Consider the following 23,098-nt stretch of genomic DNA (forward strand, 5'->3'; position numbering starts at 1 on the left):
CCATCGGCGTCCCAAATGACGAGAAAACGTTATCATTCTACCCGTGGCGCCGTCTATCTCTCAATGGTTCGTTCAAATAAGACGCGTTTTCAAGCAAAAATATTTTTTTTCTTCAAAATAATGGATGGCGCCACGGGTCATATGATAACGTTTGCTCGTCATTTTAGACCAGACGGCACATTCGTATTTTTCAAAAACTTGTTTCGCGGGGAGCAGATTTGATTGGATCTCTAGATTAATATTCCCAACTCAATGATTAAAACTAATTTAGACGTATAGAAACATTGCTTATTTCTAACCTTTTTTATATCTGGAAAATTATTAGCTGGCTGGCAAACCTGCCAGGTTCATAATGGCCGACGCATTTGCGGCGGAAGTTCCTTGAAATTTTTTTAATTTAAAGTTGCCTTAAGGCTAATGAAAAGTCGTTAAAGGGTTCTGTATTACTATTATTAAGTGAGTATTAGACCAAATAATATTTTGTTATAGTTTTGAGTGGAAAATGTGTCGATTTACTTAGTAAATTAAACTTTTTATTATGTATATCAAAGGCTTAATTAACTTTCATTCGGCTGCTTTTTGTATATTTTCGTCTGCTTTTTTGTTATCTTCATGCAAGATCGAATTTCTGACGAAATTTTTAGTTATTTAATCCTATTAGCAGTGAATAAAGTAAGTAAGAGTTTTCGCCGAGTCGTGATCTTCCGTAAAAATCAATTCAGGCAATGTAAATTGAAAACCTTTTTTCAAAAATCAAGCAACTGTTAACTTTGGCCATGTCTTTCCAAATATGTAAACTAAGCTGTCACCTCTCTGTCCATTATCTTGTAGATAACTATCAAATATGTGGAAAATGAGCTTGTAGTACTGAACATTTATCTGGTGTGCCATTAGAAAGGAATTTATGAGGGAGCAAATGAATTCATTCACCTTGTTCCCAAGGTTCTTTGATTAAAATATTATATTTGAACCATTTGTAAACCCTCAGATGCATATTTATTGCGTTTTCCATTGGAGTCCTCTGAGCGCTCCTAAATATAAAACGTGTTCCATTGGGACAAAAAGGGCAACTCCAAAAAGGAGGCACGTCTTCCATTGGCACTGTTGCTCCCTCGCGGATTGATCCGAGCTGCCCCAACTCGAGCAATTTTTAAGCAAAGTGACTCCGAGAAAAATTCGTATTCCATTGGGAGGGCTAAAAGTCTAGTCCTCCGAGCACCTAGCGGAGTTCTCCGTGGTAGAGCGATGACGTAGAAGGCAAATCCGGATCACGCTCGGAGCAGTCCCAATGGAAAACGCCATTAGTTAATTTTTATTTTACTTTTGATGTGTTAAAAGTGCCTTGTATATGGATCATGTTGTTAGGTTTATTAGTGGAATCTTTTTGGTGTATAATATGTGCAAACTATGCATGCAGGCCCGAGCCTTAAATGAAATTCCAAATTGATAATTGATGTAAAACTCAATTAAAGGGTGTCAGCTAAAACAAATAGTCATCCATCATTAGATTAAATACATAAAATATTCTAGTTTCACACATGAATGGACGTTACTTTAATAAAATGTAAAAATTTTAAATATATAAAAAAATATGCACTAAAATATCATTATTTCTATGATTATTAGTTTGAATGTAAAGGGTTCTAGTTTGAAAACTGCAGAAATGCTCAATGAAATTCCTATTTCATACAACCTTTGTGTTGATATGTTAGATAATAAAATGCCCTTTGACTTTAATTAATCCAAATAGAGACTCAATAGATCTTAATGATAATAGATTATCATAATTTTTATTTTATCACTTATGAGGCAAAGCTAGATTTGAAATAAGTTATTGCATTCCTTCCTGTAGTATTTACGTAAGCTATTGAATCTATTAACCGTGATGCTTTGCTCTTTTTTGGCTTAAATAGCACTGTTAAAAGTAACAAAAAGTATGTCACTTCTTATACTTTCCAAAGATAAGGTAAAGCCGTAAGCACATGCGAAGACGTTAATAGTTTGGGCTATGTGTACCCTTCCCTCTCAGATCTTTCCTTTGCATAGTGAAACTTTAATGGCTTTAGTGTTTTAGTTGTATGGCTAAAAATCAATGAACTCTAGCTTTTTTGTCTAGTATATTTTCACCAAGTACTACTTTTTTGCTTTTTAACTCCTCAATGTATGCCATTCCTTTTTCCACCCTGGGAACATTTTTTTTCAAAAATGCTCCAATTGACACACTTTTTTTAATTATTTGACTTTTGGGTGATGCAGAACATTTTCTTCTTTGTTAAAAATAAGCAATTATCTCTGTGTATAAATATAACATTGGAGCTATATGCATATTATTTCTGAATTTTCTAGAAAATTTTGATTTAAACATCGGAGACTTTGAGAATCTGATGTTTTCCCTTGTATTTCCAAAATTAGGAGATACAAAGACTGGTAAGTACTCTTTTATTTGTATTAATGTCGTCCGAAGAAGCCTGTAGTTCCACCATTTCAAATTAATTGAAGTTTGAAACATGAGCATTTTTTGTTCTCTTTTTTTTGTTTCTCAGAACCAAATCTATAACATTTATAACATACTTTCAATGACAAGGACATCAAAATTGGTAGTTTGTGTTTAGCAAATTCATTAATAATTATTTGAGCTATTATTTTAATCTTGAAGTTGACTGGGGTCACTTTAGTATAGGTCCTACACTAAATCAGAACTCGCGAAAATTATTTTCATTGCTAGACTACACTAGAGGAAATTAAACCTAGTATTAATACATTTTGATATATCGTAGGGTACACGATGGCAGTATTACTTCTTGGGACTTAACTACGAGTAGATTACATGACGTAGAAATGCGTGTTTAGACTGTACTTTACTTTGTATTTTAACCCAAGAATTGACTGAAATTACTCTAAAGTGCGACATTTCTATAGGTTAGTGTTTGATACACCGATTGTTTAATAAATAAACATTTTATTAAATGGCAAATTCAAAAGCAAAAAATGGCACGTGCTCAAAACGGGGAAAACGAAATAATTGAGATACATTGCTCCTGAGCTATAATATAAATGTTTAGTTTTGTCCAAACAAGGCACCAATTATTTCATCGGTTCTACAATACTATACTTCTCAATTGTAATTATTTTTTAGTAAAGTCCAAACAATTGAACTCATCTTCATGAGTTCTGCTATAGTGTAGGTCCTATTCTAAAGTATACTCGTTGACTGGTCATTTTCAAATCTCTTATTTAAAATTTTAAATTTCTAACATGAAAAATAAACATTAAATGTGTCGTGATCACTCTTCATAAGGGATTTTTTAATTATAGGTCCCTGAGCCCAATTTTAATTTTTTATTTTTGAAAAAAAAGGTTAAGATGCTAGGGATTCAATGTGAAAATTTCCATAACTCCACGAACAATTGTTTCCAACAAAAATTTCCATTGGAAATTCAAAGTTAAGTCTTTGTTCCCCATGTTTTTGAGCATTGCACCGAGTATTCAAGTGTTCCCCGAATCCCCGTATTGGCGCCTGATGGCGCCGCGCACTCTCTTCGCTCAAGCGCTGGGGGCGCGCAGTGCCACCCCAACCCAATTCTTGCTACCACGATGGGCCTTCTATAACGCAACCTAGAGGACGGTACCAAGCCTTACGCATCAAGAATTGTCCAACCCGATATTAACCCAACCAAAACTAACAATTTCGCTCTATACCTCCTAAAATAAAACCCGCATTAACAAAACATGTATAAAAAATGTTTTTGTGATTGCAGCATTATTTTCGCCTAAATCAATGCAAATTTCCAAGCAATTGGGTAATATAAGGTGAAAAAATTGATTAGTTAAATAATTTTGACACGCAATCCAGCGCTCTTCCAACTGAGCTAGCAGGTCGGTTGGGAAGGCGCTAGCGAATAAATGTTTTATCTCTGCCGATCAAGGCCGGCGGACTAATGCGCACGCGACCAATTATATATAATTTTGAATTAACTATATCTCCTTAAGTATTCATTTCCAACAAATAATTTTAACGGCAATAGATTCCTTATGAAAAATACTATATTACAGCACAATCAAAACAAATATATAGGAGAGGGACTTATTCTTCAATATAGCCCTTCATAAACTTTGTGTTCAATTTTAAGTTTCTGTAATAATACAATATTCTTAACTAATTTTATAGACCATTATGTCACTGAGTGATCTCTTTAAATCATCACGTCATCAACATGCTTCTAAGGAAAATTCCAGTGGTGGTCAAGTTTTGAAAGCTGATGCTGAAAATGGTGGTATATTAAGCCGAAGTCAGTCGTTTGGTGGACTGTTTGCTTCAAGTCCTCGACATTGCTCAACTTCGGGTGGAACATCAAATAACTGGCCTACCCTCACAGATAGTCAGTTAAACTGTGTTGGGAGCCAGAGCATTGGCAATTTATCAGGTTGCGTGGCATCAAATAAAATGAAGAGAGTTGGTTCATCATCAAACACTAACACTAACACCAACACTCTATCTCGAGGTACTTTCCTTAGTTTTGCAATATAATGTTAAATATATCAAATTATATGACCTTATCAATTTTTATAAGAAATCCCGACTATGTGGCATTAGAGGTGGGAACCCCCTTACCAAAAAGTTGAAATACTATAAACCTGCTAATAGAGTAGTATCACCTCGTAGCTCTGGCCATGACTGCCATTTTAGGCGCGTTTTTTTCTCTATAGGAAAAAGCATGGATGACGTTGCGTGATGTAGCACTGACACTACTCTATAAGCGATAGCCATGGGTGCCTACAGGTTTGTTTTCACATACAAATTAGTTTTTTTACAAAGGGGCTATATATTTTTTAGTTTATAGTTTTCAATATGTATGTGCAGAGTATATTTAAAATGTGTATATACGAAGCTAACTTATTGACCTCACATCTCTTTGTGATTCGGAAAAATAGAAACAAAATATGCCACATTGCCATTTGAATTTTACTTGTTTTCCCACATGTGCTGTAGAAATAGGACTGAAAAAATCCCAGAATCTATTATCACAATGTATGGAAGAGAAGCTACTATTTTAAAAAAAATTTAGTTGGGGAGTAAAAAGTGTCTTAATTAATTTTACTATGTTACTTATACTTTTGGTAATATTAACTATCTTTTCAGCACAAAGTGTTCTTGGTCAAAATCACAGCCCTAACACTTCAAGGAAGTTGCTTCAGGGACTTTCTGCTACATGGGGCGGTAAAGCTCCTCCTACACCTAGACCTCAACGTGCTGTTATGATTTTCAGAGCTATTGAAAAAGGCTTATCGTAAGTTTTTGCATATTTTCATGTCCCTTGCAACCTGATAGTGAAATAAAACACAGCTCCAAAAATATATAATGTCTGCGTTCAGTAACACTCAATGGACTCACCTTCGAGTAAACGCAAAGTCCTGTTTCGTATTGTACAGTTTTGACGTCACATTGCTCAACAAAGTCATAGGCTGGAAACAATCTATTGATTGATAATTCTATATTTTACACATAAAAATGGAAAGTTATTACAATAAATCAAAATAAATTAAATAATTAAAGTTTGCAATATTTAATTTAAATTATTTGTATATGTGGGAATTTTAGTTGGGTTTTTGCACACATGAGGTAGCCTCAGCTAGGGGCCATTTTACAAAATTGGCAATGACAAAAGAAGCATTCAGCAAGATTCTATGTTACGTTGAGCAACAGTCAACAATAATATTTTTTTCAGAAAACAGTTTCTTCTTTGTTGAGTCTTACTGAAGACAGCCTATAAATCTCCCTATTCTGCTAATGTCATGAAATAAATACTTTCTCAATCTTCCTCTGCTTTTTAAAAATATGTTTTGAAGGAACAATAGTGCAGGTGATCAAAGGTTGTCAAATTAATTAATTGTTGTCATAACCAAAAGTAGATAGTTTTACCTCAAGTTTATTTTGACTGTAATAATAACACTATAAGACAATATCCCTTCTTTCACTACCCACTCAAGCTTTTTTCCAGTTTTGTGTATGATCCTAATTTAATTACTTGCGTTTTGGTTAGTCTTAAAGTTGTGACTGCCTAATCTGTTTGTGCCTTCCCACAGTTTCGGTAGGGGGTCTCTATTTCCAAAACTGTAAAAAAATTGAGCTATATAAATGTTTAAAATTAAGCTATATAAATGTTTAAAATCAAGCTCTTAGTAATAATCAATTTATAATAATTTTTTTTTCCTTTAGCGATTGTATGCATCAAACTCAGAGAGATATAAACAATTTGAAATCAACTGTTGATAGTCTCTCTATAAGTTCCAATCAGGTATTTCACATTTAAAATCATTTATACTAAATGCTTGAAGTGGGAATTGGATTTCTGCATCACTTTAGAACAAAGAAGTAAATTAAGTTATGTTGATGGTACTAGAAAACATTGAAACATATTGTACCACCAGATTTCTTATTTTTGGAGATTGTTAATTTATCCGCGCACTGTGCACATTCCCACTTCTTGCACTAATTTTAAGCTTATAAACTTACCCAAAATTTGCTTTGACATCATTAGTCGCAAGGCAAAGTTTATGAACTTGAGAAGGTAAGAATAAATTTTAAATAGCATGGTTAATGTATATTGAACATTTTACATTGGCTGAAACAATTATTATCTTTATTGTTGTCGCATTATTTGCGCATGTTATTCTTTATATTTTCATTGAAATCCGCTTAAAGAAATTTTTAAATGCAACATGCATCAATGTTCTGAGTATGAGTGTGTCCATCGGCCTTCACAACGTGATTTCATAGGCCCCAGCATCTGAAGCTTAGAACCATGAAATTTCATTGGAGCAAGGAAGATAAGGAAAATTCAAATTTTTCATGATATGAAAACCTATTTCCTTGGTAACATGTTTTAGTAACAAGCACCACCACAAGATATCTGCTAATTTCCAAGTTTGAATTTTCTTCTTCTGTGAAAACGAGATTTTAAATTAAATTTAACTTCCTACTTAATCCAAATTGACCTACAAATATGTGGCTAATGACTTAGCCACCTAAGCTATTCCAACTGACCTGTCTTCCTCTTATGGGGAACAGTCCTGCTGCAATATTTTGTTTTCTACTTATTATATTGATGGAAGAATTTTTTTGGTACACCAATGAACATCGAACTTTCCACTTGTCACTAGCATCGCTGAACGAGCCCGTGAGCCCGCATGTTAATTGTCCATAGGAAGGGCTCGGCTCGTGCTCGCGTTACATTACATCTATGGAAGTGTGAGACGAGCCCGTTCAGCTATGGTCACTAGTCAGATGGAGTTTTGCTATTGTCACTTTGAGGAACTTCCTTTTCCTGAAAAATTGCGCTTGATAAAATCTATTATAAGTACATTTTCAATTTGCAAGGAGTTTCTTGTCACCAAGCTCCCCCTGCTAATTCACAGATCCTTCCCCTAAGAGGCTTTATATCATGAAGCAGCTTAAAAATGACTTGTTCGATATTCATGGCCAGATTAAAAAAAAATTATCTTCAGTGAACAGCATGTTGAAAGAAATTTTTGCTCGCATGTATTTTATGACTTTCCAGATGTTGTGTTCACAGATATTTATGCTTGGCATTGATCCTTTAAGAAGGATATCTTGTCTAGTATTACTAAAGAATAATGTAGCTACAAACTTTTTTTTTATTCAACAGCAATTAAAGAATGCTGAACGATACTTTAAAAGACTTGAATGCCAGTCAGTGAAGGTATGGTGGTGATTTTATGCACAATTCTATTAGTAATAAAAATATTTTAACCACTATTTTAAATACCCACCTTATAAACATTATCTCCATTTATAGTTCACTGGATAAAATTTATTAATAATCCTGGGTCATTAAGAAAAATTTGGGGATACGTATGTTTGGCTCAAAACTTAAACTTGTTAATGAAAAAATTAATGCAGGGACATTTTGATGCCGTTGAGCTTCCATAGCAAGCCTGTAAACTTATTCCTATGCCTCTAGCTATATTGGCACAAGTGTGAATGAAGGGGTCACAATGAGCAACCATGTTAAAAAAATCATTTCGTGTGATACCTTTACACATCCACAGATTATAATAAGCTTTATTTGTCCATTAGACAAAAGGGATATCCCTGTTCAGTTTTCACTGTTTTACCTACTAATTTTTTCTTTGATAAACTGAGTGACAACTGCTTTGGACTGTGCAGACATTATAACTTAACAAACGCCAGGCAGCTCCTTAGGTTCTAGAAAATAATTTAACTTTAAAAGATAGTACCAAGCAGAGATGTTGTAATAATAATAATAATCAGTTAGGCCTAAGGTGATGCCTTGGGTATTAGCCTAAGTCATTAAGCGACTTTTAAAGCCATTAATTCAGGTGGCCGGGTTACAATGCGTAGGAGGGTGGTGGCAAGCCACGCGAGCCAACAGCTCCGTACACTTACTACTACCGTTGGCTTGAAAACACATTTATTGACTACATTCGTACCGAAAAAGAAAATCAACTAAATATTTTAACAAACGAAACTCTAGAATGGTTACAATCAACCACTGCTTGCCTAAAATACCTCCTGCATAGAAATGTTTTTCTGTAACATAAGACAATCTTCAGGTGGAAATGATCTAATGGATGCGAAGGCAGTGGTTTTTGCCAAGGAAAGTATTTTAAGATGTGGCTCAAAAAAGCTGTAAGTTTGTTGGGGCCAATGTTCGGCTAGACAGCCTAACCCCTATCATAGGCGTACCAGTAACTGAAAATTTATACTGATCAAGACATTAATCCCAAGGAAGAGTACAGTTGTATCAAAGTTATACCAGATAATATATTGACTATACTTGATCAACTTGACCATTTACCAGAAAATCAACCTGCTTCAATCAAACAAGCAACTCTGGCATACATTGGAGCATATGTAACATAATTACTCATAAGTATGCCACTGCACCTTCATTCCATTCAAAAATCTTCACTAACGGTTTGTTTCACCACGAACCAGTAAAAAGGTGGACTACGTTAGATTTTAACCTTTTTATTCATCCTAGTAAATTTAGGAGTCACACTATTGGCTAGTAACATATTTATATAGAAAACCTCTATATTTAGAAGGAATTTTTTGCGTCGGAATTTTAGTCAGCCCAAATAGCTTTATTGAAATTTATAAACCCTCTCGGTTTGTGCGGATGAAGTTAAATTATTAGTAATTTAGAAAAATAAAAGGTTGGGGAAAATGACCAATAAGTGATCGCTTTCCGAAAATGGAACAAGTCGTTGAAGTGGGATATTCCACCAGCGTTATTAAAACCCATATCAAGCCTAGAAGCAGAGGTGGGCAAAAATGTTGAGCAGCTTTCCAAAGCGAACGCTCAGATATTTTTCCCTTAATCATTAAAGTGCGCCAGAGCTTACCGCAGGCGATAAAATGTTATCTCTCTTCAACTGAGCAAGCTCAAGGCGAGCGCAGAATTTTCTTTTCAATGACTGAATATTCACGACGCGGTGAGCGAGATCAGCCGATCGACGGGCTAGCCTGCTCACTTTTAAGCGATACTCCCTCTAGCGGCGTCGCGGTTTGTTCAGTTGAAAGCGCTTACGGCGGGTCGAGAAAAATCTACCTGATAGATTCAATTGGACGTTCAATTTTGAAAGCTAGTAGAGCGCGGATTTGATCACGTTGAGCAGTGGGCTGGTTTTTTCTTCAAAAATCGCACACCGGGTGGCGAACCTTTATTGAAAATATTTTATATTTCTCATCGATTTGTCCATTCTTTTTTTAATCAATTTCGACTCGAATAATTATTTTCAGTTATTTTCACAACGATTTGTATACTCTAACATTAAAAAAAAACATTTTATATAAATATAGGCGGTTATAGATTCCTCGCTGTATAGTGATTAGCTACAGAGGTATCATAAGTAACATAGCCAATAAGTATGACACTTTCTAAAATGTTAATACGAATTTCCCTTACAGAACCTTGTGTAGTAATAGTACATTTGAATAACAAACAGAAGTGGGTGGTACTAGGCGGTATATACTAACAAATAAATAAAAAATAAATAATAAATAGGCCTAATAAATAATAAATTAATAATATATAATAAATAATAAATAAATAATAATTAATATATATAATTAATAATATATAATATTATCTCGACATGATAGCACCAAAGACTTGGGTGTTATATTTGACAAAGGCCTGTATTTTCATAGTCAAAATGTCAAATTCATAAAACATTAGGTTCCTGTAAACGCTTGTTGGGAGTAATACTCAAACTCGCGAGAAATATAATATCTTCTCGTCATTTTGTTTTATTTATTTCAGGCCCTTGTGCGCTCAAGAGCGATGTTTGGTTCCTTAGTTTGGGGTGGTACCGTGGTTGTACTACTAAGGTAGTCGCTACAACGGTTGTAGCGACTGCCTTTTGTTAAAAATTGAATCAATTCAAAGAAAATTTATCGACAGTCTTTATTTCTTTTTAAAAAACACTCGGAAATACAATTATTTAAGATTTTGGCTTACACACATTGTACAATTCTCGTAAGCAAGTGGAACTTGCATTTTTGTACAAATTTGTTAATAATATAATTCCTTGTCCTAACCTATTATTACATTTAAATCGGTCTGTTCCAAACTACGCAATTTGAAACACAAGTTTGTTTAAAACTAAAATTTGTTCATTAGACCCCGTTAACCCAATTCTAAAAACAGCTAATAAGTATGCTTCCAGGATTGATATATTTTCCTGCAAAATTTCCGACCTTAAAAACTTAAATTTTTCATAACTATTGTTTCATTTTTATGTTACTTCAATTTAACAGAATATTCATTGTTTTTGTTTTTTTTGTTTTCGAATGTTGTTAAATATATTGAACGATACCCTTTTATATAATCCTATGTGTTCTATTTGAAACAAGCGTGTATTAACTTGCTGATACTCCATGTATTGTTTTAATACACATTAAACACTCTTTTCTTTTCATTTCATTTCATAATATATAATTAATAATTAATAATATATAATTAATAATATATAATTTATTTATCATAATTATATCTTAAACTAATCAAATAAATCAAATATATGTTAAAGGCCTAGTTTCAGATAATTTCATCCCCCTGTGCCGAAAAAGGGTTCAAACATCTTTTTGCTTTTCCCTTCGCTATCCCCATATTCGGACTTCGCGGTTCTCAAGGGCATTGTAACTGCTGACAATTTTGACAGCGCTAACAATGCCGGACTTAATCCTTCCACATGAAGAGGTCGGGAGAGCGAGCTGAGTCAGCTGACCCGTCGCTATCAATGGTGGGGTTTCGAGGGGGAAGTGAAAAGGATGTTTGAACCCTTTTTTGGCAGAGAGGGGTGAACCTAGGCCTTTAATATTGCACTATTAGACGTTTGCAATTTAAAAAATTCCTATTTACTATTTAAAAATAATTTAATTTGCATATTTATAGTCAAGTGCATTTTGTTTCAGTTTTCTAAACCGCAGTTTACTCAACTAGCTGAAAGCACGGCCCAACAGAACTCAGAATCTCCTTTAGTTTCGTTTCTATATCCGCGGTATGGCTACCGGGAAAATGAAGGAATGACAAAAGGAGGTTTCTAAACTTCCAAGACTTGTCGATAAACTGAGTCCTCACTCCCAATACGGATTCTCGCATCCTACTGCTCCAAAGGTCGAGCGTCAGGTGAACTTCCTTCGGCTTTAAGTTGGTCAGCAATGTCTAAATATAGATTTTAATTACCCACTAATTAGCTAAACACCAGTTTTTTTTAAGCTCATAACATACTTTCATTTTTGGCAGTAGATCGCTTTTAATGGTTTTTTCAATACCCCTGACCAATGTCCGACGCGACGGCACTTCCAAGTCAGCGTTAGCGTATTGAAATGCCATCTTTAGACCCTTCCCTTCTACGACAGAGAAAGGTAGGCCGTCCATGGCGACCATGTTAATTAGAAATTGGAGAAACGTATCATTTTTCACTTTTGTTAGGTTTTCATCTAGTTTCGCCTTTTTTCGCCTAGGGGCTTCGGGGAAAAAAGTAACTTTTTCGGCTGAACGTTTTTGGTCTTTGAGGCGCAAAACGACTTTGTGAACGTCCTGTAAATAGCGTTTTATATAATTTAGAATATAAAATATAAAAGAGTTAATCAAAATTAACATTATGTTATACCGTAACGTGGCGTTCCCAATTATGGGCGTTGTTAATGGGAGTTTTAATTTCCTTATCGCAATAATTGCAGACAGCCACAGCAGTCCTGCTACCTGCACTTTTGATTGATTGACAGCTTCCAACGTAAACGCAGTGCTCTTGAATATTTTTATATCCAAAATCACCATCGTAAAAAACCGTTTTAAAACCATCATCAATTAGGTACGCTTTGGGAGCAGAATTAGGCGAAAGCCGCAAAATATCTTCAAGTTCGCTAACAGACGACTTGGAACTCGTAGAACTACACGGCAAAGGAGGTTTACTGGACATACTCTATATAAGGAAATTAAAAAAAAAAACCTTAATTAAGGACTGATATTTCGAAAATAAACCTAGCCAAACGGTATTGAATCACCGTTGAGAAGAAAATCGAAGTATTATACTATGAAGTAAACTTCAAACTTTAAGAAATTTTAAATAGTTACCTTTGAACCTGAGTGGTTGAACGTAAGTGTTGGTCGAGGACAAAAGAAGTGAACCTTTATTCTAAAAATGTCTAAAATAAAACTCTGAAGAATGAAGATTCTGAAGCCAAAACTCTAAACGAAACTTCAAAATCAAACCCGAAAAAATTAACTCCGAAACAAGAATCAAAATATTAATACAGAGACGAGAAAAGTCTTCAAGAGAATGTTTGGGAATCGAAATGGGAGCCCACTTTTATACTACGGCAGTGAAAAGAATTACAATTATTGGAAATAGATGTCAGAGCCCAACCTAAGCCGTAAAGTAGGGGAGGCCCCTTGGCGCCACGTCGGAATTTGGACGGTGGACCCTGGTCATTCTTTCTATGGGAACTAGAGGTGCCTGCTTGTCTGGATGCTAACAACGAGACTACCCGAGGTGTAAGTGTAACACACCGATTTTGTTCAAATTACTCGGGGGTTAAGTAGGCCTTAACGAATCATGAAAATTCCCAAAAGGAAAAGTTAAAACGGGCATTAGTTTGGCCATGGTAACTGAAAATGTTTTTGACAACACAAAATGGAAAATTCCTTACCGAAAAAAACATGGGATTTTGAAAATTTTCCAAAAAAATAAAAAAATTGTTAAACAATTTATCAATTTTTCATTTGATGAAAATGGGTAAAAATGCAAATGATTTGATAGAAAATTAATAAAAATGTATTTTATTGATAAAAAAATCTTACATGTGATAAAATAAGAAATCAATTGTGTTTATCAAATTGATAGAATGAGATAAATTTGACAAAATTTTTAAATAGTGATTAATTTTTATAAAATTTAATAAAATTGATAAAAATGTTGATTAACTTGGATAAAACTTAATAAAATTGCTTTCGGCAGCGGCGGCGCAAAGATGAAAATATTACTAAAATGGTTTCCCAAAAATATTTTTGAAAATAATTTTGAAAAAATTAATTATACATAAATATTTTAAAAAAAACCTTTCGGCGGCGGGAACGAAAAAATTAGGGCGTCGGCGGCGCGCCGAAATGTAAATAAATCAGCGGTGGTGGCTCGACGCTAGAGAAAATATCGGCGGCGGCGGTGTTTAACAGCGGCGCTATGCTCAAATTTCAATTCTTAAATTAGACAACTTAACAATAAAGAACAGATATCATATTAGTGTTCTCTTATGAAATGTGGTACCGTAGAACTCAGGGAAAAACGTTTTATTCCTTATTGCGCAATCAATTTTTTAATCTATGATCCAATATTCCTGGTTTTCATCAAGACTTACTGAAGATAAGTCACTTTTCTATTCGATGAAGGAAGCGTGTTTTACGTTCACAACGAACGACTATCTCTCATATAGTCTAAGTAATTTATTAAATGCGCCCATCAGTGGCGTAACCAGGGGGCACAGGGGCATGTGCTCCCCCGAAACGAATGGTTGTATAATATTAGATTTACACTTTATAAAAACCATGACAAAATGTAGTATCTAAAAAAAATATTGTTTTATGATGGGCCTATTTATTAAACCTATTAAAAGCGCAATTTACACGTTTTCGCTATGGAACGACTATCTTATTTTTGCTTAGGCAAAAAAAATTTCATTTACAATTCAATGAAAACGATTTTCTGGGTTTTCGCTGTTTTGATTTCTGTGTGGTAGAGGTTTTGTTGAGTTGGAACCCCGAAGAAGACAGATTGTCTACGCACCCGCGCCCCCCCGACCTCAAAGAGTGGACCCATTCGCGGGGCATATGCAGTGTATACGCGGCCGAAACACGCAAAAAAATCTAATACTTTCCTTCCTCCCTCTTTCTTTGGTCGAAATTAACGCGACGACTCCATGTCTGGACAACACCTGAGTGGTAGATACCAAGCGATTTGTTCCCTGACCTTGACTAATGCAGGGGATGTGGATTAGGGTTTGGCCCGTTTGGCCTAAACCCTAATCCACATTTCCAAACAGTCTGGGGTATATATAGGTATACACTACACGTTATTTTGTCACATTTTACTAACCTATTTTTGAGAAAGCCGCAATTTCTACTATCAGAAATTATCGCATTTAATTGTTTTGTTAACGTATTTCACATTATATTTCAATTTTTATATATTTTATTTTATAATTTAATTAAAAGAGCAAGTAATACACGTCTGCTCGGCCGGTTGAGAAAAATGTGTTAATGGTTTAAATGCGAAACAATTGACGATAAATTAACATTAGTTAATTTTCATTTTCCTTGGAACTTGGTGAATACTTTCTAATGACTTATGAAGTTTCACGAGGGAACCTTATCGAAGTACGTTGCCTCCCCGTACTCCGTTTGGCATATGTCAGTCATAACTTGGACTTCGTATAATTTCTACGAATAATTTCTAGGCCTAAATTACACGCTTGACGCTTTTATAGAAATTACACTTCTTTTTCAAGATTCTGCACAGGCAACCAACGAGCGATGACTTAACTAATTATTCACCAAATTATATGGTTTAGTAAAAGAGTATAAACTTGAAATTATCATTGTTATTTATGTAAATTCTTTAAAATTAGAGGTTGCATTTCTTAAATTCATAATTAAATTTATATCATAATTGTAGTATTTGGTTAGCAATTGCACTTGCGAGTGCAATACTTTTGTTGACAGCTTGACAAAAACTCGAGAAAAGTACATTGGCACTTTTCACAAAAGGAAAAAAGTTTTTTTTACTGACCTGTTGCGTCCAGCCGTGGCAACAGGGTCCCACACGCGGACAGTGACGACATTTAATTTAACTTTATTTTTATTAAGGTCACTCTGGCCTATAGGATTTTATTTAGTAAAACCATATAGATTGAATTAATTTCATCTTTGTAGACGACCTGCGGAAGCAAATGCATTACAATTTTTCAATCACATTGTAGAGTTGTATATAGAGTAGTGTCAGTGCTACATCACGCAACGTCACCCATGCTTTTTCCTATAGAGAAAAAAACGCGCCTAAAATGGCGGCCAGAGCCAAAGCTACGAGTTGATACTACTCTATTGTTACGTAAATAGTCGCTTAAATTTGTAATTTTTTCTAGTACATTTGAAATTATTAGCTTGGTTTTGGTTCAATCGGAACAATAAAGAACAAGTTAAACAACCATAGCGTTATTGGGACAAGGGGAGGGCTAACAATCCAAAAATAATCTCGCGCGGTTTAAAGAGAACTCCTTGAAAATTAGCCAATGGGCTGAAGAGGGTATCCCTTTCTTAGATTATTATTATTATTATTATTATTATTATTATAACTAACTCTTATATATACCACCATATGTAACATAATAAAAATTCCTATGATTATTATTAAAAAAACATAACTGAACTGATTTCCAGAGTTATTGCCTAATCCAGGTTTCTTTCAACACCGAAAACCTCTAGTGCCTAAAATATGTCAAGGCCGAAATATATATTACTACTACTACACAAGGTTCTGTAAGGGAAATTCATATTAACATTTTAGAAAGTGTCATACTTATTGGCTATGTTACTTATGATACCTCTGTAGCTAATCACTATACAGCGAGGAATCTAAAACCGCCTATATTTATATAAAATGTTTTTTTTTAATGTTAGAGTATACAAATCGTTGTGAAAATAACTCTGAAAATAATTATTCGAGTCAAAATTGATTAAAAGAAGAATGGACAAATCGATGAGAAAATAAAATATTTTCAATATAGGTTCGCCGCCCGGTGAGCGATTTTTGAAGAAAAAACCAGCCCACTGCTCAACGTGATCAAATCCGCGCTCTACTAGCTTTCAAAATTGAACGTCCAATTGAATCTATCGGGTAGATTTTTCTCGACCCGCCGTAAGCGCTTTCAACTGAACAAACCGCGACGCCGCTAGAGGGAGTATCGCTTAAAAGTGGCAACCTTGTAGATGCAACAGAAAAGATTGTAACAGTTTGAATCAACCTAATCGTATCCTATTGAGGATGCAACACGATTAGGCTAAACCGTCACAACGTGTGGGTTTCGGCCAGGCAAGTTTTATATGTAAAAAGATATAACACGAAAGAATAAGTAAAATAGATTTTAATAGAGAAATTGAACAACGCTTTCTTATTTACTCACTAAGAAGTCCAAGCCTGTACGTTCACACATATTTTAGCGAAGAGGGTCTACTGAAACCGTGGAAAACAAAAGAAAGGTGACCTGCTCCAAGGCGAGGCAAAGAAAACGAGAGAGAGAACGCGTGGTGCGGGGGTATTTGTATCTCCTACGCGAGAGCGTAAACCCCTGGTGGCCGACGCCTGAATTATCAAACAATAAGATAAAAAAAATATATTGTAGCCGACCCGAACGCCATCCGGTGATCGGATCGGTTACATCCTCCCAACGACAAAAAAAGGCATTATGGGTGAACGTAGGGCGAGGAGAGAAAAATAATAATAATAACAAAATCAGCACATGTGTTCGCGACACAACGATTGTTTACACTTTGGATTGACGAGCACGCTTTGGGCAATCCTTCACTTTGTGTCCCAGCTTCCAACATCGACGGCAGCGGCATTTGCTCAAGTCGACGGGAATGGTGCCGTCACTGTTGGAGTTCGAGTCTGCGCTTGGAGTGATTGGTGAGGCGCGAGACGTTGGAGGGAGATTGAGGTCGGAATCGGACGTCGATTGGTTTTCGTAATGGAGTTCCACCTCGGGGGCGATAACAGTGGGTGGATTCGATGCGAGGGAGGAAGTATTTTCTCCAAGGAATTCCTCGTCGCTAGGCGCCAAAGTAAGGACATCCATCGGTGATGGCAGTTCCTTGTCCGTATCATTCGCTGGACGTGGGTCCGAAGAGACTGGGTCCGGAGTAGGGGCACTGCGGTGGGAGAATGAGCGGCGGAGCGATTCGATTACGGAGGGACGAGTGGCGGGAGCACTCGCGGATGTGGGTCGTCGTACGTCGAGAGCCCAGTTGTGTTGGTCATAGGACGGATAGTGTGGTGGAGTCGCTAGACCGACCTCCGGGATGAGGTCGAGTGTCTCGTCGTTCAAGTCAGCAATATTGACCGTGGACGGGTCGAGCAGGCCTAAATGAGTATTGTACCAATGTACTAGTGGTTGTCGATGAGGTTCCGAACGCAATGTTGCATAACGGCGCAGTCCACCGTTGGTGTCCACGCACAGGGAACATGGGCAGTATTGGAGATGCATGGCTCGTATAGTGGGAGGACCGATTAGCAAGATACTGCGCGGGTCGTGCACGACGAGCACGTGTTGGATGCAGATACGTATGTCGTGGAATTCGATGCGCAAGTCCGCTATTTCGCCGAGGATGAATTCATCCGGAAAATCTGGCTGTCGTTCCAACAGGGCCTCGAGTCTTTCCGTTGGTGCGGCATGGAAGGGGTACTCATAGCCTAACTCGACTGCCAAAGTGGATGTTATAAGTTCGACCGATAGGCTGAGATCGAGCGTGGCGTCGATAACTGTCGAAATTGGACCCCCATCTGGGTTCGCATGGTAAGCGAGGAGTTGGTGGGTGCCGCACGGTTCCTGTAAGGGGGAGAGAAAAAGGATTATTACTTAGGGGCGTCTTTCGCCCGCTTTTCGCATTCTCTCCCATGGAGGGTGAGAAATGGCGACGCGCTCGAAGGAAAAGTTGTTGATTGTCAGGCCCGTGAGTTTATTAGCTTTCATGTAGCGAGCCACATCAGGAATAGATCTGATGGCTGTACGTGGGTGTAGAGGTGAGTAATAGTAGATGTCAAGGGCAGGACCCTTTGGACGGACAGTCGACCGTTGGCATAATTCACGGACCCAACCGAGACGAAACGGTAGCTGTAGAGGATCATCCGTCGGGGGGTCAGGATCAACTACCGTCTCGGTTCGTGATTCGGCCATCGGAGCGTCCTCCTCAGGTCCTAGAGCGCCCGAGACATCATTGGTCCCTTCCTCGGTTTGTTGGTCCTCCTGTGCTTCCGGTTGGACTCGATCGTCGTCGGAATTCGTAGCGGGCAAAAGGGCGTCAGCATCGGCGCCATGGTCCATGTCAGGAGTATCGGCGTCGTCTGCGGCCGGAAGTGATGGATCCTGCAGGTCGCCCGACGCATCTCGCGACGTGGATGGTCTGGCTTCGTCGGGAAGGTCTTCCGATGGTTCGTCTGCCACAAGGATGTGACAATTGGTCCAATACAATTTCAGCTCGCTGACGTGCTTCATCCCTTGGTTTTCTCCGGTGACTGCGTCCTCGAGCTCGTACACCAGAGGAGTCCTTAGGCGTATGATCCGATATGGACCGTCCCATTTTGGACTTAGCTTCGCACTATGAAACGTCGCACCGTGGGAGAGGTCGTGGGTTTTGGTCCACACCAAGGCGCCCACCGGGAGTTCAAGATCCTCCCGACGTCTGTCGTAGTATTTCCTCTGGTGCTCCTGCGCTCGAAGCATCATGATTTTGGCTCGGTCCAGTTCATCGTGAAGGGTCTGTAAAGCCTGGTCACGTTCGGCGGGTTCCGGAAGGTCGGCGTCGAGTTCGTCATCCAGATGCCAAGGCAATCGTGGTTCGCGTCCCAAGTTAAGGAAGAATGGTGAACGATTGGTAGAGTCCTGGGGAGCCGAATTAATTGCGAATTGCAAAAACTCAAGCGACTGATCCCATTGACGGTGCTCATTACCAACATACATCGACACCATCTCCCCTATGACACGGTTGAGGCGTTCCACGATGTTACTTTGTGGATGATACCCGCTTGTCATTTTGCAATGAACCTTCAGCAGGCGGCAAGTGTTCTTCCAAAGGGTCGAAGTGAATTGCCGCCCCTGATCGCTGAAAATGTGACGAGGAGAACCCCAACGAAGAATGAAACGCTTAAAGGCTTCGCAACAGATGTCGGCCGTGATTCTTCTGACCGGAACCAACTCAACGTATTTAGTGAAATAATCCACAAAAACGATGAGAAATCGGTTGCGTTTGACACTTAGCGGAAGGGGCCCCATAATATCGACCCCGACCATGTCAAACGGCGCAACCGGTTCCGTAGACGTCATTAGACCAGGCGTTTTCCTGTTTCGACTCTTGTATTGTTGACATACAAGACAGCCTTTGACGTAAGCCTGAACGTCCTTGATCAAGGATGGCCAATAGTAACGATAACGGACCTTTGCGATCGTCTTGTCGCGTCCGCGATGGGCCGACGTAGGGTGGTCATGTAGTAGGCGAATGGCCTCGCGACGGAATCTTTCAGGAAGATATATTTTACGAGGCAGCGTTCCCCAAGCCTTCCTGTAAACCGCTCCATCGTGAATCTCGAAACGAGGATCCACACTGTCTTCGATACGATCGAGGATGCGTCTAATGACGACGTCATCCCTCTGTGCCATTCGTATATCGTTTAATGTGAAGACGTTATACATGGAGTGGGGAGGAGGCGGGAGAACTACTCTATCGTCTTCGGTACTTCCGGAACGAAGTTCCATAGCACCCAAAGTAACGGGAGCCCTGGAAAGCGCATCCGCTACTACGTTTTCGACCCCCTTCTTATAAACGATCGAAAAATTGAAGGTCTGAAGATACATGGCCCACCGTACAAGACGAGCGTTAGGGTCTTTGACGTTGAAAAGCCAAGTCAGGGATTTATGGTCGGTGATCACTGTGAATGGTAAACCTTCAAGATATGGCCTGAACTTCTTTACGGCCCACAGGATGGCAAGGCACTCCTTTTCCGTCGTTGAGTACTTCTTTTCAGCAGTACTAAGAAGGCGGCTAGCATAGGCCAAGGGCTTTTCGACTCCATCTTGGACCTGGGAGAGCATCGCGCCAAGTCCCAAATCACTTGCATCCGTGGTTAAAACGCATGGCAAGTGGGACTTGAAGGTCGTTAAAGGACCCGCGCGATAAATCGCGTCTCTCAGTGCCTCGAACGATCGTTGTTGTTCCGACCCCCAAAGGAACGGAACCCCTTTTCGTTTCAGCCTATGCAACGGCTCGGCTATCGATGAGTAATGGGGAATGAACTTAGAGTGCCACCCTGTGAGACCAAGAAATCGCTGTACCTCCTTCAGGTTACGCGGAATGGGAAATTCAGAGACCGCCGTAAATTTAGAGCGATCTATGTGAATACCGGTCTCATTCACTATATGCCCGAGAATTGTCGCTTCCGGTTGCGCGAAGTGACACTTCTCTGCTTTCAGGGTCAACCCAGCATTTTTTAACTGCGAAAGGGCGTATTCTAACGATTCTATATGCGACTCCCAGGTTTCCGACACGATCATGATGTCATCTAAGTAGACGCAGATGTCGAAGTAGGCTCCGTCACGAAACAACTCATCAACTAGACGTTGAAAAGTTGACGGAGCCTGACTTAAGCCAAAACTCATGACGTCAAACTGGTACTTGCCAGAATCAGTCACGAAAGCGGTTTTGCTAGCGCTATCCGGATGCATCTCGATCTGCCAGTACCCGGAGCGTAGATCGAGCGCCGTGATATACTTCGCATTTTTCAAATTGCGCAACATATCGTCGATATGAGGCAACGGATACGGGTCTTTTTGTGTTATTTTGTTCAAACGTCGGTAGTCCACACAAAACCGAACCTTGCCCCCCTTTTGATATACGAGTACGACCGGTGACGCCCATGGACTAATCGAAGGTCGTATTATGCCTTCTTTCAACATGTCGCGTACATGTTGTTCGATGATGCGTTTCTTCTCGGTACTAACCCGATATGGGCGACAACTGACCGGAAGCGCGTCACCTGTCCGAATCTCGTGGTAGACGAGGCTGGTTCTGCCCTCCCTTTCCGTAAAAACTTCGGGATACCGAATCAGTAAACTCCGAAGTTCGTTACGCTTTTTAGGACTTAGGGTGGTGGAGTTAACCGCGTTTTCTATGGTCTCAAATATTAGGGGGGGCGGTCGCTTTGTGGCTGGCTCCTCCGCAAACGGAATCACCAGATTTCCAAAACGACAAGTTAATGTCTGGAAATCTAAAACGGCCGACGTCCGCTGCAGAAAATCCCGACCCAGGATGAAGTCGCATAACAGCGTGGGCACGATGTGAAATTCTTGTTCGAACTCCCTGTCGGAAATGAAGAATTTCAAAATCGTCGAACCTTTAGAAAAGGTATAACGCCCATCACCAAGCATTATGCATTCGAGGTCATCCTGAGTAGGAATGGGGGCCGTCCCTGAGGTGTGTTCCTGAATCTTACGCCACTGCTCGAGACTGACGAAGGAAGCGTCAGCCCCAGTATCGAGACGAGCGGCTAAGATTCCGTGAACAAAATCGACCTCAATCGCGACCTGCGGACCCACCTTTTTTCGCCGTAATATTGCTAGTTGTTTCGGGGAGAGCGGCCGTCGGACGCGCCGGGAGCGCGGCCTCCCCGTTCGCGTTCCCCGTTGACGTTTGACCCCCCCCTGTTCGGGCACGCTCTGGAAAAGTGGCCGAGCTGTTTGCAGTGGTAACACCGGACGCTTGGACTGCCGTTCTGTTTTCCTTGCGACCACGTGGTTGCGTTTGCGTCGTTACGCGGCCTTGAGTTACTGGCGCCGGGGTTTAGATTAGTGGCCCCTCGTGCTGCCGGGGTTCGTCGCGGCTGTGATGTCGGATCTTGTCCGCGCGCCTGGTTGTTAGGCCTATCCTGTCGCGGTTGTAAATGGGGGTTCGCGCCTTCGACGTCCTTCAACGCTGACTCTACGGTCAGACATTTTGCTTGGAGTACGTTCAATTGCGTGAACTCCATGAGCGCTATTTGCAGACGAATTTGGGGTCGTACATTACGTTTCAACAACGTGATCAGGGACGCTTCTGTTTGCGGGACCGACAATCTTTGGTTTAATTTGATTATTCGATTGAAAAACTCAGTTACGCATTCCTCGTCCTTTTGGACCGATTGCATTATGGCCATTAAGGTGTCCTCTTCTTGAGCGGGAGGAAAGAAATAAGCCCGGAATGCTTGTTGGAAATAATCCCACGTTACATTATATTGGGCCATTAACGGTGTCATTGTTTGTCGGAACCATGAGAGGGCTCTATCTTTTAAAATAAGAGGAAGCATTTTTAGCATTTCGTCTGCGCCACCGGAAAATCGCAGGTCACGCGGAGGTGGTGGCGGGCCTTGGTGCCTTGTTAACGCGGCCGCAAGGCCTTGAATAAAATCGTCCACCGACATAATTTAATTCGTGATCTTTTACAAAATAAAACTTTTGTTCGATGCCTGGCCCCAGTTCGGGTGCCAGTGTAACAGTTTGAATCAACCTAATCGTATCCTATTGAGGATGCAACACGATTAGGCTAAACCGTCACAACGTGTGGGTTTCGGCCAGGCAAGTTTTATATGTAAAAAGATATAACACGAAAGAATAAGTAAAATAGATTTTAATAGAGAAATTGAACAACGCTTTCTTATTTACTCACTAAGAAGTCCAAGCCTGTACGTTCACACATATTTTAGCGAAGAGGGTCTACTGAAACCGTGGAAAACAAAAGAAAGGTGACCTGCT

The 23,098-nt window shown here is 39.1% G+C and overlaps 1 protein-coding gene across 3 annotated transcripts in view; it reads left to right on the forward strand.

Annotated features, from left to right (window-relative positions):
- The first annotated feature begins 317 nt into the window (after nucleotides 1-317).
- Nucleotides 318-23,098, forward strand: part of LOC149943234 (rho family-interacting cell polarization regulator 2-like) — a 43,515-nt gene continuing 20,734 nt past the window's right edge. Inside the window, exons 1-7 of one of the 3 annotated variants that reach the window (XM_090177085.1) lie at nucleotides 318-456; nucleotides 2,347-2,427; nucleotides 4,169-4,502; nucleotides 5,141-5,288; nucleotides 6,218-6,296; nucleotides 6,540-6,569; nucleotides 7,668-7,721. In XM_090177085.1, the coding sequence (XP_090033211.1) occupies nucleotides 4,175-4,502; nucleotides 5,141-5,288; nucleotides 6,218-6,296; nucleotides 6,540-6,569; nucleotides 7,668-7,721 (639 nt within the window). In that variant the 5' untranslated portion in view covers nucleotides 318-456; nucleotides 2,347-2,427; nucleotides 4,169-4,174. The remainder of the gene's footprint in view (nucleotides 457-2,346; nucleotides 2,428-4,168; nucleotides 4,503-5,140; nucleotides 5,289-6,217; nucleotides 6,297-6,539; nucleotides 6,570-7,667; nucleotides 7,722-23,098) is intronic. The other 2 variants (XM_090177086.1, XM_090177088.1) reach the window with 2 other exon arrangements.

The sequence above is a fragment of the Leiobunum rupestre genome, chromosome 6 (assembly GCF_980474605.1).
Source record: "Leiobunum rupestre chromosome 6, qqLeiRupe1.1.hap1, whole genome shotgun sequence".
Taxonomy (NCBI): domain Eukaryota; kingdom Metazoa; phylum Arthropoda; class Arachnida; order Opiliones; family Sclerosomatidae; genus Leiobunum; species Leiobunum rupestre.